Genomic DNA, 18,603 nt, shown 5'->3' with positions numbered 1-18,603 from the left:
TCTCACAACTCCCATAGACCGTTGGTAATTGCTTAAAAGACCACCAGGATATCTGAATAATATGCGCCATACGTGTCCCCTCTTCCTTCACACTAATACTCTATAGACCAGGATTCGTTTGGCGCTGTGCCACGGTGGTTAGCCCACGTCTAAGCAAAAAAATACGATTCCGAGGATCACCCTGCTCCCATTAGAGGCCTATGTGTTTTAGCAAGACACTTACCGCAATTGCTTTAACTTCTAGGGTCCTCAATAAAAGAATGCCTGCTTTCGGACCGCTAGTACTCAAAAGTAGCCAAACACATGTAGCCTAAACCTGAGGTTTATACTAAGTTTTAAATGGTGCTTATGTTATCAAACTGAAATGTTGCAAACGTATTTATACCAAAACGAATATATACCATTAATTCCCATTTTTTTTGTTGCATTCATTATCACCCAGCAACTTTTTTCAATTGATTCATATTTTTTAAAATAATTCCTAAACCTAAAAACCAAACTATTTTAAACACGAACCAGCTGAAATTATATGGCATTTAGGTGTTTTCACTTTCCGAATGTAATTTTACCGTTAGAATCATTTAAAATAATCCCCAACCCCCCAATGTTTGGTTCGCTGTTTCGCGCTTTAAAACTATGACAATCGTCACAGATTCTGGCGGATAGTTACAGCTCCCATATGTTTTTGGCGTTTAAAGTTTCCATTAATTTTCATTTGTTTTCAAGGCGGTATTTTTTTATTTTAATGTAAAATGAATCAGAGAAAAAAACAACGTAGAGTTTTGTAAGAAGATATAGGTACCAAATATACAGTAAACTCTTTTCTGTGTAGAATTAACGACCATTGAACGACATGCGTGAGATAAGCTAAATATATGCGTGTGATAAATATGAAAAAACAAAGCACTTGCCAGGAGTTACAGAATATGTCTCAACGGATGTAAATCAGTAAAAGAGCAATTTGTTTAAAACAAACATGTATGTATTACATGTGAAACGGATTTTATTTCTACTGTTTGTTTGTTCTATTCTCCATCTTGGATATTCTTGCTTTTCCGACACTACTATGAACTCATGTGGCTGTTCCAACAAAAAAGTGAGTGTGGTGTACTTTTTTCAATCTGTAAGTCCTTACAATATACAGTTATACAATAAAGGTTGGCTACTACATTCAATTTTTGCTGTTTATTTTGCGTATAGACCCATGTGAATTTCTAAACATATAGTTGTTATTTGGGAAAAATTGATTATCGAAAGCCTGTTTACTGTTATAACACATTTTTCTAATTGTAATATTCATGCTAACCAGTCCGCAGAATATAGCACAGAGATCTTGTGCATTTTATATTTTGTTTTTTTTTCATCATTAAAAATCAGAGTGAAAGTACATCCATTTCCAAGCCACATTAGGAAATTTGTAATTTGATACAGTTGTTTCATTGTTTAATTAAATGGCGTGCGGGGACAAATTATGCCATGCTTAATCGAAAGTATGTAGGCAAAATTGAGTGTGCACCATATCCTACAGACTGGCGTGTCAGCATATATCAGTTTAGGGCCTTTTATGATACACACTGTGTTATTTAAATTGCTTACAAAGAAGTAAAAACATTAATTGAATTGTTTTACAGTCAAGTAACTCCAAAGATGTCTACTGCCATAGAACCAGTGAATTTCACAAAATATTTCAAGCTGGGATATTTCCAAACGATGTCATTTCTATGTAAGTTTGGAACAAAAAATACAAATATTACTTTAAACTGGTACATTTCCTTTACATTACCTATAAGCTTAAAACATCGTTTCAACAAATGTGTTTTTATATGGTGTACAGGTTATGATATGTTGTGCGTAAGCTGTATAAAAATACATCAAATATATAGAGACTTGCATTATAATTTAAAATTGTTTTAAATATGAGCACATTAAAATACAACTTTTCCCATTTTAACCGGAAATTCTGTATACTGTGTTACAGACTTACTGTCCAGAAAAAAATATTATTCTGGTTTAAAATACGCTTGTTTTTACAGTGACCTGTCGGACAACTGGATTAAAAATATCAGTTCGCAGCTTTTTCCTGCAGCAATTTCCCAGCTATTGAAAAGTGTCACTTCTTTGTAAGTACCACAATTCATTTTAAACTAAACCCTAAAACATCTTTGTGTTGAAATAAATAAACTTTTATAGAAGCTGCAAGACCACCCCTATAAAATTGATAGTGTTTTTTTTAATAAAAATGTTTGAGTGTTATTATTATTTGCTGCTTTTTGTAATATATATGAGGAATAAAAAGGATTGTTCAGTTTTCCACATTGCATAGCAAATACTTTTTATATGAATATATTTACATATATAATAGTAATAATTATACTGATAACTAATGAATAGTCCTGGCAAAATCACCATACATTGTAGTTATGACACAATGAGTAGCATCCAATATAAATTCTAAGGTTAAGCTGATGTGTTATCTGTTTAAAGTAAAACACTTTTCCTTCCCCAGTTATTGTTTTAAAATTCCAATTATGATATTTATTAGAACTTCCTCTTTTTGCTTTCAGGATATTGGCGGAAAACCAAATAAGTTATATTGGGCCTTCAACCTTCACTAATTTCAGGAATCTCAAGAGACTGTAAGTGCTTCTCAATAAGATTAGAGAGCTTGTTTATGCCAGACACGTTAGAGGAGCCACTCGTCTGAGTTGCGCATTGTTCTGTGTATTGTGTATTTTAAGTTTGTTTAAAATTACCTTAACCTTAAAACAAAATGCCATTCACTTAACTGTTTTCTTTTAAACTACATTGCCCTGAGAACTTGCATGGCAAAAATTAAGCCTATCGTTAAAACCCAACATACTATTTTGCCAAATTTTTATATGTGTTTAGATAAGCAACCAAAAGTCCCAATAATTCCTTCCTCCGCTGTATGTTTTATGGTAAATGTCTTCTATAATGTATCACTATGTATGATATTGATTGTATATTTGTATGGTAGGCTCTATTATATACCATCATACCATCATACCATAATATCATTTCAGCAATCTGAGTCATAATAACATCGGGAGACTCGACAGATCCATGTTTCTGGGCCTTACCAGCCTTGAACGACTGTGAGTGTAATAATGTAGTTTGATGACCATATAGATAAATATTATATGTATTATATAATTAATCCTTGATCTATAGCATCAACTATAGCAGCAAATCCTTGTTAAAGTAGTTTGAATAAACTTTGTTCTGGAAAATGGACTTTGTTTTAAAGTTATTTTTTGTGTACACTGTACAATACTTAATAAATTTTACGTTTATGTTATACGCAGTTAGTAGTGTATACACTATAAAGTAACTCATAAATCAACTTTGATTTGTATTCCAGGTATTTGAACAATAACATTTTCCCCCTCATACCAGGAGACACATTCACATCTCTGACATCGCTTAAAAGATTGTAAGTTTCTCATTTAAGTGATTCGCAACAAATTTTTACCACATTATCAACCACTTCCCCTAAAAATTTTGTAATTGGTATTTTGAATTTACTATTCTGAAAGTATTTATTGTGTGACTGTAACATTTGCTTTTACTAATTTGTTTTTATAATTAATCATTCTAAAATTATTGCTACTTTTTCTTGGATTTTAAGTTCCACATACGAGCAAGATAGAGGATTTAATAGTTTTTTTTATGGAATATCCATAAAGCCATTAAATAGAGTTGTTTTTTTTCTATAACATGTGTTACTACTTTTACGAGCTACCACTTTACGACTATTACTTCCTGCTATTATATCAACTACTTCCTAATCTATTGGTTCCATGTTTGCAAGGTAATTCCAAGGTTATGTTACTATCATCATATTATTCCCAATAGGAATGTGTCATCAACCCACTTAGTATGCAACTGCATGATGAGGAAATTTCTGGTATGGTCTAAAATGAATAGAACAACCAAACTTAAACTGAACGGTGCATGCACAGTGCCTTTATCTATGAAAGGAATCAACTTAAAAAGAGTGAAAATTAAACGGTTGAAATGTGGTAAGTTGATATAAAGTTATGTAAGTCCATATAAGACACTATTTAATTAGTTTTTTTCTATAGGACACTATTTAATGTTAAAACACAAAGTCTGAGACGAAATCTGAACTAAGTCTGAGACAAAAAACCTGGAATGATCTTTTTGTAACAGAATTTTGCGTTGTGTTTAGGGTGTTTATTAGATTATTTTAATGTGTTTAATTTTTAGTCCAGCAAGTTCTGTATGAGTTTTATTGTTTTACAAAGATGGTTAAACAGAAACGCTAGACCACCCAAGGAAAATGACATTGCAAATTTGGACTATAGTTAAAATTATTTTGCTTTACCCTCAACAATATAGTGTTATACTATCAGTTTTGTCCAAAATAGCCATTTGCTGCAGTTGTATTATTGTTGCACTTACACAGTAGTTTTGTTACTCCGTTGTTTAACTTGTGTGGATAATTTAACGGATAAGTGGCGTTGTTACAGACGTGTTATCCGATCTTCCATACTTTGATATACGACCCGCTAAACAGCAAGTGGTGTTTGAAGGCGATTCAATTTCATTGCATTGTGAGGGCACCGACCTTTTCCATGCCAAGGTAAATCTGTTTACAATCACGTGTAACAATAGCGGGCAAAAGGTTTTTTTATCGTCTTGTTTTTGTTGTTTAACTGTAAAACATGTAATTGGTGAACTTTTATTTATAGAATAAACAATGAAACAACATAGATAATCTATTAAGCCATAGAATTAAGTCTGAAATCGACAGATGCATATAGAATATGTTTATTTTAAGATTACCGTAATACCAATAGTAGAAGTAAAAGTATAAATATTCTGTGTGTTTTCAAACTTTAACCCGTCGGTGGTTGAACCTATTATGCCTGTGTTCTTTCAAACGAAATAGGCTTTCCACAGTTAAGCTACAGCTTATATTGTAGTAGGCCTATAGTTTCAGGTTTCATTCATAAATATCCTTTAATTTTTAGACATTTAGCTCTCTATATTTCTCTCCATATCATCTGTATTTTGCTTATGTTTAGATCAATTGGAGTTTAAATGGTGTTCGCATAAGCAACTCGTCCATGCAAATGTTCAACCAAACCTTTCGTCGATCTTTTGATACGTCAGTTGTATCAAGTAGACTTACACTACCTAATCTAACTGCACAATATTCAGGTAAAGAATATAGCGTTTGTAATATTGTATTAGCCGTTAGATGCAAAATTTGTAATTTTTTTACAAAATGTTTAGTTTTTTTAAAATTGCAGTCATATGTATAGTATTGTAGTATGACTATGAACGTTTTTGCACATTGTTTTGCACCGTATTTTTTACTTTCAAATAATGTAAATTAAACTTAATAGTAGAAAATCAGCGGGCCTTCTTAAGAAGCAGCATGTATAATTAAAAACGTTTTCTTCATTTAACTAAACACTTCCCAAAAACTTATTTCAGCACACATATTTTCTGAAATTAATGCCCCGTCAAAAAACATTTAAAACACAAATTCTTTGCAGGGGTGTGGGGGTGCACTATCTCATCAAATATTTCCTTCGTATCAAAACATACTGAGATCAAGGTGCTCAAAACCACAGCCAAGTATTGTGACAGGGTGAATGTCACAAACGATATGGGCAACTTCACGTGGCACGAAGCCGTGACGGGTGTCACGGTACGTTACAACTGCACTGAACCACAACAAGAAGTAAGTTAGGGTAGTAAATTTAAGCGAGCGAATGCAACATATTGAGTCTAGTGTTCCTAACCTCAGCTGGTGGTTGTAAGTAAGCTGCATTATCCTCGTGTTTATTTGTGGGAGGACTTGAAATTAAATTTTGGAATTTTTATTCATTATTTGTTCATCTAAAACTTTGACAATGACATATTCCACCTAATTTGTTTGCTTCATGAACAAATTAAAAAAAGGGAATAAATTGCTTCAGTGGTTATCAGTAAAGCAGCATAACCATTTGACATTTTCCGTTTAGTTAGAAAAATACAAGGCTTTGTCATGCAACTGGTTGACTGCCTTTGCCCCACTTTATACAAAGTCCACACATTGTATTGTAGTAATTGTTGTTCTATATTCCCAAGATTACCATGGAACCACACATAGCATCACGACAGTGTATACTACCAGGTGTTTGGTCCATTGGCAACTACTCACAATGTCAGTTCCGTGACCCACTTGCAAGATATTCTAAGGTATTTAAGTAAAAGTAATAATGTAGCCATGCTTTTAAAAGACATATTGCATTTTATTTTTCTGTTTTGAGTAAAGTATGTTTAAAAAAACATTAACATTTTTCTCTTCCTGCTGAAATATTTTTTAAAATATGAAAACATAGTAAATAACTTATATGAAAGTTTCTGTTAGAACTTTATAAAAAAAAAATGGTTTTGTTAATATCCTGATATACTTGTATATGCTGTCAGTTTATATGCAACTACAGTGTGTTACCAAATTACCAATACAGTATGAAGATTCAAATTTTATGCGTAAAATGGCAAGTTTTCACAAAGTTTTCCGGCAAGTTTTCACAAAAAAAAAATAAAAAAACAAAACAATGATTTCCTTATACAAGGTTACCATAGATGACATGAAATACCAAACTATTAATTTACTGTAGAAAGTTCATACCACACTGTCATTACCTCTCTTCAAATACTTGAGATCTCGATGTAATTATCGGCTGTGTTACAGCGCTGGTAGTTGTGTAGTGTAACGTGGTGGTTATTATCAAATACTTGGATTTTATTCCTGTAATTGTTAAGTGCGCCGTATCCTCTCATTACTGAAAAGCTTGTTCTGTACTTTACATTAAACTGTTACATTGTACAAGCTGTAACTGTAGCACAAAAATTGATTATTCTAAACAATTTTCGGTTGCATTATTGGCTGTATTGTAGTGGGGTGGGGTAAGATGGGACACGTTTAGCATCAAATATCCAAATATTCTAAAGTTTTTTTTTAACAATTAACATAGCACATAGGTTTATGATTTATATTTATTTGAGTGTTCTTTTTTTAGGACCAAATAGAATGAAAAATGTCCTATCTTCCCCCACCCTACTTAATGTTGTTATTTTGAATTTAATATTCTCAAGTGACCGATTTATGACTTGTGTAATTAGCATTCCGGTTGTATATCTTTAGAATGAATGATGTAGTTGTAATCGTAACATGAATGTCTGTTTTCATACACATATTGGAAACAGATATGCAACTTTATGAGTAATTGTATTTTTTTGTTTGTTTTTCTGTATGACTGAAAACTTGGACCCTGGGTGGGATTTATATTCATTAAGTGTTTTGCCCCAGAAATTACACGTCCACAACTGCATCAAGTATCGAACAGGCTATACTTGCATTACAACGCAAGTGGTTTTGCAATGCTTGTGTTTAACCACTTGGTTACAAAACTTTTTTTTTCTAAATAAATGAGAAGCATTTTAGTGTTCTCATATGTACTTCAATCAATTTAAAAAAATACATAAACCTATCTTTCTAGATGATGCTTGAACGAAACATATCACGGGAAAATGCATGGTCAGTGTGCAGTAATGCAGTCGGTAACCTGAGTGGGGTGATTGTCCGCGATTCAATCGGTTTCCAACTGTTGGGTGAAGTGATCGGAAACTGCAGTGAACATTTACAAGAGAACATGGTTGGTCATATTTTGTTACTTCTAAGCATAATGTAATGTAGGTTTTATTTGTCATACTCTGATGAAGTCTTGCCGAATGGCAAACAAAACGTTGGAATAAAGTTTTCATTTTTATACCCAAGGAGCCCAAAATGTCTATTTTTGGTCTTTATGTCCATTTTTTTGATTTTTTTATTGATTTATTTACTGCCTATGTTTTATGCTTTGTGCATATTGTAAGCATGTGTTGATTTTTTCGTCTCATACCCCTATTTAAATTGATTTAATCCTGAAATTTCTCCTAGATATCTCTGAGTAGTTCAATACTGGAGTTAATGGGCAAGTCCATGTCATCCCATGCATTCTACTCTATACTACCTTCGCATGAAGTGGTTCAAACATGTAACAAGCTACAACGAATACTGAAAACAACTGCTATAGGATTCCTTTCAAATATGACAAACATAAACATGGTATGGAGTTGAATAACTTTTTCCTTTTTTAACTTTTCTAACAAAGTTGTTTCCCAGAAATCTTCAAATATTGCGTTAGCTGGTTATAACTTTAACGCTACCGACCAAAAGTATATCTACTGCTCCATCTCTGAGGCGATTGAATGGACAGAATTGACAAAATATCCAGAATTGGAATTGGTATGCCAGGATTTGTTATTATTTAATTTTTCATTCCTTTTATTTTTTCATACTTAACACATACATTACCATAACTGTAACACTAGGGGTATTTGTGGATTTATTGCACCCCGATTTTAAGTCAAAAACAGCGTTTTTAATGCTGTTATTTGTTCATACAAACTAGCATAGCTAAATAATACTGCATTCTCCACATCTGCATTAGGTTCCTTATAATTGACTATTAGTGTAATTGCGTTTTAGCAATGTCATCCCAAATTGGTTGGACTAGATTTTTGTCTGTTACATTTTCGTAGCACCAGATCCTTACTGTATTTCTTTACACAAGAATCGTTCAACTGTATGAGCACCAGGTCAGGGTCAGATTCACGGAATATATTACAGTCGTCCAAAATTCTGTTAAAAAATGTAATGTAACAGATATATTGTCATAATGTTAACATTACAGTCATAATATAAAAAGTATTTTGAAGCCATAGGTGAATTTTTTAAATATCTCATATAAAGCACAAGTACAGAACATTTTGCATTACAGGCGTCACAAAGCACTCTCCTCCTACCTCCTGCTGTTCCAACTGCGTTTTTGAATGGAAATTCAATAAACAAACTCTACATTGCTGTTTACAAGTATGTACCATCTATTTATTTTTATTATGTAGTAGTGGAGGAAGATGGGACACCTCTAGCTCACAACCAAATATTTCGATCGTGTTTTAAACATTTAACAATGGTTTATGGAAGTCGGAGAGATGCAGTTTTATATTAATTTGAATAGCCTATTCTGTGTTTACTACCAAATGGGATAAGAAAATAGAAAGAAACAGTGTTTTATCTTCCTCCGCCCCACTATACCAAAGCAAACTGTATTTAGCATAACTATTGAAAAATAATAGTGGAAAATGTTTTATAAATAACACCTGTACCTTTGCTGTTATTTTGGCAACTCTGCGCTCTTCAGACTCGGTAAGACCTCATTCATATCATATGGAATATACTACACATTTATATTATAAAGCAGATAAGATGCGACATTTGCCTATATTACACAGGAACGGCAATTTGTTTCAATCTTCCACCACAACAACAATGAGTCTTATGGAATACAAAGCATGGAAAAATCACCTTCAATCCAGCCAGCAAGAAGATAAAAGCAAAATAGTCGCCAAACAAGTTGATTTTCTTGCCGATATGACAAAATTTAAGCAGGAATTAAAAAAGAATATAAAACCTGATCCTGAACGACACGTTCTTGTGTCGAGCATATATTCCGTGCATGTGAACAATAGAAATGTGGTGAATCTCACCAAACCTGCTGTATATATCTTCCATACACAAGAGTCAGGTAATTAGAATAGAATAGTTCTAAAGCTGTGTACGAATTATTACATGACGATATGTGTTGTTTTGTTATATTCATGCAATTTAGTTGGCTGTTTTAAAATGTCTGATATTATTTTCCTGATTTACCAAAAAATAAAGCAGTTTTCCATTAGACTCCTTTCTGTTTTTCCTTTTGTTTTATGTCAACACAGCGAGCTTTTTAATGTTTATTATCACAAATATCTTTTAAAAATGTTTTTAAAATATTTTTAAAAAATCTTTAAAAAATAAAAATTAAAACTCTTTTTTTCCCCTAGTTTCCCAATTGAACTTGGATTATGAGCATTACATTGCTATGTGGAATGGTAGTGGTTGGAACAGAGCTCATCATCACTGTATATTCAACCATACAACTCGTGATCAGCAACAACATAATATAACTGTCATACAATGTGATGTGCTTGCTACATTTGCTATTATGAAGGTATGACCTGATTCAATTTATTATCAGCATAGGCTTATGCAGCAGATTAAGGTGCCTAGGTGACATGTCATCTTTATTTTTAGTATTTTCAGCTTTGATTTTTTGGTACTAGGTAATAGATCTACCCCTGGCAGGCCTTGCTGTAGTACATAGGATATATATATATATATATATATATAAAAGAATCTTTTTTGAAAATTTAAATTTAATTAATACAACAAAGCACACAATGTAATTTTTGTTTAAAATTTAACTCTATGGCTTCAATTTACCTTAGGAATTTTAACAGGCTAAACAATAATAAAGCAGTTTAGCACTAAGTATAAGGTTTGTTTTATATATTGTGATATAAATTAAATGCCTCTAGCAAAGAATTAACTTAAGAAATCGCTTTAAAATGATATTAAGTTTCGAATATCCTACCATTCATAACCGTGTGTTTGTGTTTGCTTAATACTAATCCTTGTATTTGTGTGGATATCCTGACTGGCAGTTTTTAATTGTTAGCTAAGAACCTTTACTTTGCAAATACAAAAAGTCTAGTACTTCAGTTTAAATTTAAAATTCATGACATTAAATTTAATTACAAATTCGATATTGCTTAAAATTATTTTGTAGTTGCATTTGTAGGAAAATTACAGTTTGTGCCTTTTTATACTTTTAGGCTACAAAGCATTAAGCACTTTATGTGTTGTTGCCTAATACTACCGAAGAGGCGAACCTAATGCCTACATTCCAAGTCTGCTGGCCTAGAGCCTACTACCTTACCCCTATTGCATAAAATGTCAGTGTATCAGTGTGCCATATACCCCTATATGTACTATGCAGTATACATATATACCCATATAGCATAAAATGTATTACTACTCAGTAATAAACAACAATTGATTCATGTTCTTATTTGTTCTTCCTTACCAACCATTATTGTTTAACCCGACAGAACATTCAAGATCCTAACAGTAGAGGAGGCAACAATGGCAGACAAACAACTCTCACCCACCCCACAGTGTATGCTGGATCTGCTGTGCTTACACTTACTCTACTACTCATGCTCATCACATATGCAGTGTTCAGAAAGTATGTGCTTTTATTTTATTTCATTTTTAGTGTATTATCTTACACTTAAGGCTTAATGTATTTCTTGAATTATTTATCCTTTTTTTGTTATTTGAAGCCATGTTTACATGCAAGCCAGTAACACATACATAGCACACTACACAGACACAGTTGAAAAAAAAAAACTTTTTGTTTGTTTTTTAATTCGTGATTTGTTCTAGCTTGTTGCTGTCGCGTGACGCTCGCCACATGATCATCAACACAACGTTACACCTCCTCGTTGCTGTCCTTACGTTCACTGTCGGTGTATGGAGCATTAGTTCAAAGGTACGGTTTAATTATTGAATTATTTCTAACCATTATAAAATATTTCTTATTCCAAATACACATCAAAGTGGTTTCTTAATGCTTTGGTATGTAAAAATTTGTATTTTATTTAAAAAACTGCTTAAAAGTGGGATATTTATAATAAAGTGTTTGAAAAACATGTTGACCAATTCTATGTTATGCATTTAAAAAGTTCAGTCAGCAAACTTATTATGTAAGGTTAAGAAATTCTTGTATGTCATTCAAATATTGACATTACCATACCCGCGCACATATTATTCCAATTCAAAACCTTCCCTGGAATGTTAACCAATTACAGTTGAACTGTTGTTGTTTGCTTTTCCCATTTCTGAATGTTCGAGCTGACAAGACAAATATTTGTTGAGTAAATTTGGTACAAATGCCATGAGTTCGGAAATATTTAATTGTAAAACGTGTAATCTGGTTTCAACCGGATTAATCTGCTTCCAGATTATTAAAATATCTTTTAGACTGAACTTCTTCTTTGTCCATTGCTTTCAAAAATACTGTCAAGATAAAAGTTACCAACAAAATTAAACTAAAATGGCAGGGTTGACGATTACATAATAACCTTTATTTAATAATAAAGTGTTATTCATATTAATTAGTTTCACAAACAAGCTTTAAAGTATTATCGGGGTGAATACCAACAGTCTTATCTCATATACCACTTGCCAAATTGTGACAAAACAGTTTAAACACACAAATTTAAAGCCTTTATGGGGCATACAACTTAAAAAACAAAATTTATGAATTGAAGAAATTGCTCAAATGTGATTTAAAAGCTACCACAAAAGTTTTAATGAACAAAACAGCTTCTGAAGAAATATATTTTTTAAAACATTAGTGGTATCTCTAGAACATATTTAATCATCTCTATCTATATAAATACATACCAATTTTCATTGTTCATTGGTATGTCTCTTCAAAATGCTAGACGCTCCTAAAGTTAAGTGAAATATGGCATACGATCAGCGCATATTTGCACCATGAATTCACAAGCATTACAAGTAACAACCAACCTACTTTCACAGGTGATGTGTTATGTAACCGGCATCTTACTTCACTACTCCTCACTATCTGTACTACTGTGGATTACATTATCTAGTGGCAACATATGCAAGGAGATGTTGGCTGCTCAACAACCACCATTGTTGGAACCAAAACCTTCAAAACCAATGTTAAGGTAACTCATAGCTGTCAAGCTGTTTAAAATGCGGGGAGGGACAAAACACCTTCAGCACAATATATCCAAATATCTTAATCGCGTTTTAAACAATTAAAAATGGTCTATGGGAGTAGTGAGGGTACGGTTTTAAAATTGTGGGGGGCTTGTTAGTTTACTACAAAATGGGACGAGAAAATAGAGTGAAAAGGTGTCCCATCTTCCCCCACTCTACTATATTTAAATATTCACTTTAATATCTTGTTTTTAATATTTTTCCAGATTTTACTTGATTGGTTGCGGAATCCCGATTATTATTTGTGGAATCACGGCTTCTGCCAAGATTGAAAATTACAATGGTGACGGTGGTCAATAGTAAGTGAGCAGTGGTGTGTCTTGCATCATAAATTATAATTTATATTCTAAGATGTAGAAATATCATTCAAACGAATGCATAACCTTAGCAACGATATATCTTTATATCATCAAGACGTTAACATTTGTAGCGTTTTTGTGGACCTTAAGTCTCTCGCTTTTGGGGTTTATAAAGTCATGTAAGTTTTTTAAAAAATATTGTTTTATATTCTGAAAGTTGAAATAGAAACTTCACATTATTTTGTTTTCTAAAAGGTTACAGACATTTTCTCAGCAACCAAGTTTTGTCCTAAAATTAAAAAAAAGGTTTATTTTACTAACCAGTGATTAACGCTTGTACTTTATTATTTCCAGCTGTTGGTTGTCATGGGAGACGAGTTTATATGCGTTCTACGCACCAGCTGCTTGCATCGCAATCTTCTGCATCCTCGTCTTACTTCGAATCCTTGCCACGCTCAACTGCGCTCCTAGTGGTGAAATGAAGAGGAAGTCACGAAAACGAAGAAAGCGAGAATATAGTAAAGAGTTTATGTAAGTCGGTTGTGTCTTGTGTACAGACTTTAATGTCTGACTTGTTGTTTGTGCAGGTAAGACAGAACTAGAAGCAACATATATTTTATTTGGTGCATTATCTTTGTATCACAGGAGCGTTTTATGTAGTTTTTCATAAAAAAAATAAAAAAAAAAAAAATGAATTAATTTAAAATGGTAACAGCTGTTGCTTAAAACCATTTTTATGTTTATTTATTAAATAAATATTGTTGTTTGAACACAGAGGGGAAGACACACCTCTACAATACATGGAGTCTTCATTCACTCAACATTCCAATTCAGTTAACAACTCTTTCTCTAAAGATGTAAGTTTCAACAGAATAAATCAATCGGTCAAAACGTGTTTTTTTTAATAGTAGGGTCAAAAGTATTGAAATATTTGTGTTATTTTTTAAAAAAACAAATCGTTCAAAATGTGTTCAAATATCTTGTGCTAGTTGCATAAATGACTTGACAGAGAGCATGAGGATGCAGAAATTCTTGTTTTTTTAACTCACACAACTATTCAGGTTGAAAATGAACAAAGTTCGAAGACAAGATTACAAGGTGTCGCGCTTATTCTTGTTTTATTTATAACAACGTGGGTGACGGCTGCAATGACGGTTGCAGCTCCAAGAATACAGGTTTGTTATTCAAATGTCAGGAGTAGTTTATAAATAGCAATGTTTTTTGTTTTAAACATTCGCTAAAATGTGCCTTAACAATATTTCAACCCAATAATTAATATAGTATGGAAGAATTCAATGTTTTTAAGATGTGCCTTGACAAAAACAACTTATAAAAACTGATCTCTTTTTTTTCTAACAGGAACAAAAGATATCAAGTCATGTCCGACAAACTTTGTTCAACCAAAATTATTTCAAGGTGGGTTTCATGCTTTTTAATTTTTCAACTTTTGGTATTGTAGGGTCGGAAAGATTGGACACCATTAGCTAATGTTATCTGAATATCCTGATCGTGTTTCAAACAATTAACAACGGTCTATGGGAGTCATGAGGATATAGTTTAATAATTCTTTAACTGTCCTTTTTATTTATTACTAAATGGAATGAGAAAATAGAGTTAAAAGGTGTTTCTTCTTCCCCACCCTACTGTATAATTAATAATTATTATTTTATTACTTTTTTACTTGTTTTTAATCTCTTTAAAAGTAAAATATTGTTTTTTTTTTCAGTTTTTCAAGCAAGAAGAGCCGACTCTATCCATCGATCTTCATCTTATCTTCTCGTGCATCTTCGCGATGATGTGTATCGCCATGTCATCCTTCCTCCTCATCCAACATCTTACTTCGAGATCAGATGTCCGGAGGAGCTGGAGGAACCTTTGTAACAGGAGGAAGAAAAAGGTCCTGGAGGCAGAGAGCAACATCCAGATCAACAATGACATCGCAACCAACATTCCGGATCGGAAACGAGAGAACACCGTCACTACTGCTGGTAAGTTGAACAATTTTTTACCCAAAAAATACTGTATATATATAAATGTCTGTGTCAAAAGATTCAAAAATCATTATTGAGTCATATTTTTTGTTTTATTTTTTTACTTTTTTTTTAACTTTATAAATCTTGGCAAAATACAGTTACAACCATTTTCTTTAAGCTTTCCTTGAAAAAAAATAATTTTTTACAAAAATACTTTTCTTGCTTTAGCAACTGATCCAACAACGACTGAAACTGCTCTTCATCTCACAACTGGAGGAGAGAGCTCTCGTGGTAATCTCACCTCTCGTCACAGTCCGTTTGGCCAAAACAGCTCTGCTCCCCTGCCCGGTGGCACATATGACACATCCCGCGCCAACAGTGCACATAAGTGCGCACAGTTTCACAGGGAGAAAGCATTAAGCAACACACTCACTGAGAGTGGTCTGCTTGTCCCACATTCCAATTCATCATTACTGTTGGTAAGTTTATATTGGAAATCAAATTATTTCTCCAATATCTTCTATTACTGTATTTTGTGCCTTAAAACTAATTCTCATCTCCTTTCGAGCGTTTTTACTGAAAGTCAATGGACCTTGTATGCTTAAATTATGTATATAGTAAGATTTTTTTGGCCCACTATTGTTCAAAACACAATCAAGAAATATAGGATTTAGGTGTCAATAGTGTTTAAAATCTAATCCTCCCCCACAGTACTATATTTTGTATATAGTGGGGTGGGGGAAGATGGAACATCTTCTCATTTTTCTCGTCTTATTTGATAGTAAACAAAGAATATTCAAAGAATTATAAAACCGTATCCTCACGACTCTCATGGGCGATTGCTATTTATTTAGAACACTATCAGAATGTTTGGATGTTATGTGCTAAAGGTGTCCCATCTTACCCCCCTCCCCCGGTACTATATTTTTGTACATGAAGCTGACTATGTATATTTACTTCCTTTTTATATGTTCTTCTATTCCTCATACCATCACTACACCTCTATCACCAGCCATCTGATCCAAACAACTTCTACACACTTACGGAACACCAACATGGAGATTCTTTCCACTCCCCTTCACAAGAGTGGGGTTACCATGGTTATGGACAACATTACTATAAAAGCAGTTCGAAACCAGTGAAAATGACCAATTTGCAGGTAAATTAAAACTTTGAGTTTTATTTATATAATAATGGAGTGTAAACGTAAGTGGATATATTAAAAAGGGTAATCTGAAAAATCTACGCTGCCTTTCAAACTACAAAAAAAAATTAGTTAATACTTTTTGTTAATTTAATGTGTTTTTTATTAGGTTTTTTTCTTCTTTTTTTTCAATCTTTATTATCAAAAAAATGTTTGTCTTATGCAGCAACACCAGTTGGATTCGAGCATGACCGAACACAGCTTTGATGACAGTCACAACAACATGCATACCATACCTGTTGTACTTCAACACACACAACCAAAAATTGACAACAAAGTTTTATATCACAGGTAGGGAGGGATATGTTGTACATTTTTATCAGCGGTAATAATTGAATGTAACTTACTTTATTCTCACATGGCTGGAAAATGACAGTCGTTATAACATGGGTGTTCTGTTTTATACACCTTGTGCCAGCTTACAAGTTACCAAGTATGTTACTTTGTTGGTGAGTATTTTTTATCTGTGGCTGATAATTTAGACAACCAACTTTATTTTTTCAGGTATCAGAAAATGCGGAAAGCTTTAGATGCGAAACGTAACAGACAGAAGAAGCTTACAGTTCTTCGTGAATACGCTCAAGATCCGCTCACAAGCAATGATGAGTCTCCCACCAAACCACAGAAGTCAATCGACAAAAGTTCGGAACAGATTCCACTTTTATCTAACGTGAGCAAATGCCACAATGCTAATGAAGATGAGATGGGTTTGGATAATTTAGTCAACACAGGTTTGTTGCTGTTTTTAGTACATTTGTTAAAAAGTAGTTTTACATACAGATGTTTTACAAGTATGTTCGTATTAATCATTATCTTGTTTTGGTCTTTTTGAAAGATTTTGTGTATAAAAGTAAACCTTCTGTTGTTTTAATCATGGTTATTTCCTAAGCTTCTAGGTAATTTATTTCTTTTAATTATTTTTTTAGATAATATCATTACACTTCCCATGCCAAAGCCTGCAGATGAGGGCGAGCAAAATTACAGGTTGTTGCTTATTTCATCTCCTAATAAGAAGAAGGGTGAAACATGTATGCAGGGGAAGTATGGTCAACGTAAAAGGGTGACGGGCGACCCCAATCTTGTGTCATCATACAGAAGAAAATCACTGCAACAGAATACAGTGCCCTTGGAACCTGGTGGAAGCAGCAGAAATGCAAAGAGAAGGAGACCGCCGGCTTCTAGGAGACGAGCCAGGCAGCGTGCCACAAGGCATGAGACTCAGATAAAAGCTGCGGCCTCCCATACTGAAGCCACAGCTTCTCAGGTTGAAGCCACGGCACCTCCAGTTACTGATAATGTCAGTGTCAAGAGCAGAATGTCAGCTAACCAAGCAGCTGCTGAAGCTAGGAGCTCGGGGTGGGCCATGCACCAAGACAAAGCACACAACTACCTTACTGCACAGGACTTGTTCTCAGGAGCAATGCACCTTCCATCAAGAAAATCTTCAAGTTGCCAGGCACCAAGCAACACCGAGCCACAGAACCCAGGTTTTCAAATTATAGACATGGATGACAATAACGTGGGCCATGAAAATGCCACAACTTCTCCTACAGAAGACACAGACCTGGCTTACGCTGCTTTGCGAAACGAAACAAGCGTGTAATGCTTGAACCAGCATTTCTACCAACGAGTGTCTCATCTTCAATAAGTATTATAATCCATCATTTTTTATTGCATCTCATTGTGCTAATTCGCATACATTGTCATGCCTCATAGTTATATGCAAACGCCAAACTTTAAACTTTGCGCTCATTTTTAAAGCAAGTGCGATTACCATAAGCTTTTCAATCGGAACTATAAGATCCCAGGTGCTAAAAATTTACTTTTTTTACCATTTTATGCAGTTCAATTTGTCAGATTTTACCATTTTATTATTGTTTTTTTAAGCATTGTACAGAAATCACTAAACAGTTACTGCCTTTGCTAATTCTAAATGTTCAATGTGAACATCTTATGTAAACTGTAAATATTATTACTAACCAAGGAACATCACTTAACGTAATCTGATCATGCTTACGACATCTAATACTCGTTTCAAACCACTGGACCATCACAATATTTTGTAGATATTTTCACTTTTCCATTCGTTCTTACCTTTATTCACGAACCCGCTTTTGTAGTTGTAAGCCACTACCTCCATTCTGCTGAAAATACATCACCAAGCGCTACAAATTGTTAACAAAGCAACTCTTGAATCTCCTAAGACAAACATTATGTTCTGTGTTCTTTAAGTAATCACAGGATATGAGCCAGTCTTTTGCTCAAAAAAGTTCAAACTTTCTGGCCTGAATCTCATCTGGCCTGAATCTCAGGTCTCATAGTGTGTCACACTGCAGCCTCTTCCAT

The 18,603-nt window shown here is 33.4% G+C and overlaps 1 protein-coding gene across 1 annotated transcript; it reads left to right on the top strand.

The window, feature by feature from the left end:
- Positions 1 to 769: 769 nt before the first annotated feature.
- LOC149732194 (adhesion G protein-coupled receptor A3-like) lies at positions 770 to 18,429 on the top strand. Its single transcript, XM_089883311.1, has 31 exons — positions 770 to 1,096; positions 1,632 to 1,723; positions 2,034 to 2,120; positions 2,565 to 2,636; positions 3,045 to 3,116; positions 3,383 to 3,454; positions 3,877 to 4,043; positions 4,515 to 4,627; positions 5,073 to 5,208; positions 5,550 to 5,737; positions 6,127 to 6,237; positions 7,545 to 7,700; positions 7,985 to 8,152; positions 8,210 to 8,332; positions 8,868 to 8,959; positions 9,382 to 9,674; positions 9,970 to 10,136; positions 11,077 to 11,213; positions 11,414 to 11,519; positions 12,575 to 12,726; positions 12,988 to 13,080; positions 13,435 to 13,611; positions 13,856 to 13,937; positions 14,142 to 14,255; positions 14,440 to 14,496; positions 14,807 to 15,068; positions 15,282 to 15,532; positions 16,066 to 16,212; positions 16,424 to 16,548; positions 16,762 to 16,988; positions 17,184 to 18,429. Exons 1-31 carry the CDS (start codon positions 977 to 979, stop codon positions 17,858 to 17,860), a joined length of 4,836 nt encoding a protein of 1,611 aa, XP_089739437.1. The 5' UTR covers positions 770 to 976; the 3' UTR covers positions 17,861 to 18,429.
- Positions 18,430 to 18,603: the final 174 nt, after the last annotated feature.

Source organism: Ciona robusta, chromosome 8 (assembly GCF_009617815.1).
Source record: "Ciona robusta chromosome 8, ASM961781v2".
NCBI classification, from domain to species: domain Eukaryota; kingdom Metazoa; phylum Chordata; class Ascidiacea; order Phlebobranchia; family Cionidae; genus Ciona; species Ciona robusta.
The sequence above is the reverse complement of the archived record's forward strand: the minus strand, read 5'-3'. Positions and strand labels throughout refer to the sequence as shown.

Coding starts and splice junctions, on each gene's coding strand:
- LOC149732194 (XM_089883311.1), top strand. CDS start 977: ATGTATGTATTACATGTGAAACGGATTTTATTTCTACTGTTTGTTTGT. Junction 13,938..14,141: donor ACAACTCTTTCTCTAAAGAT/GTAAGTTTCAAC, acceptor ACAACTATTCAG/GTTGAAAATGAACAAAGTTC. Junction 16,989..17,183: donor GGATAATTTAGTCAACACAG/GTTTGTTGCTGT, acceptor TTATTTTTTTAG/ATAATATCATTACACTTCCC.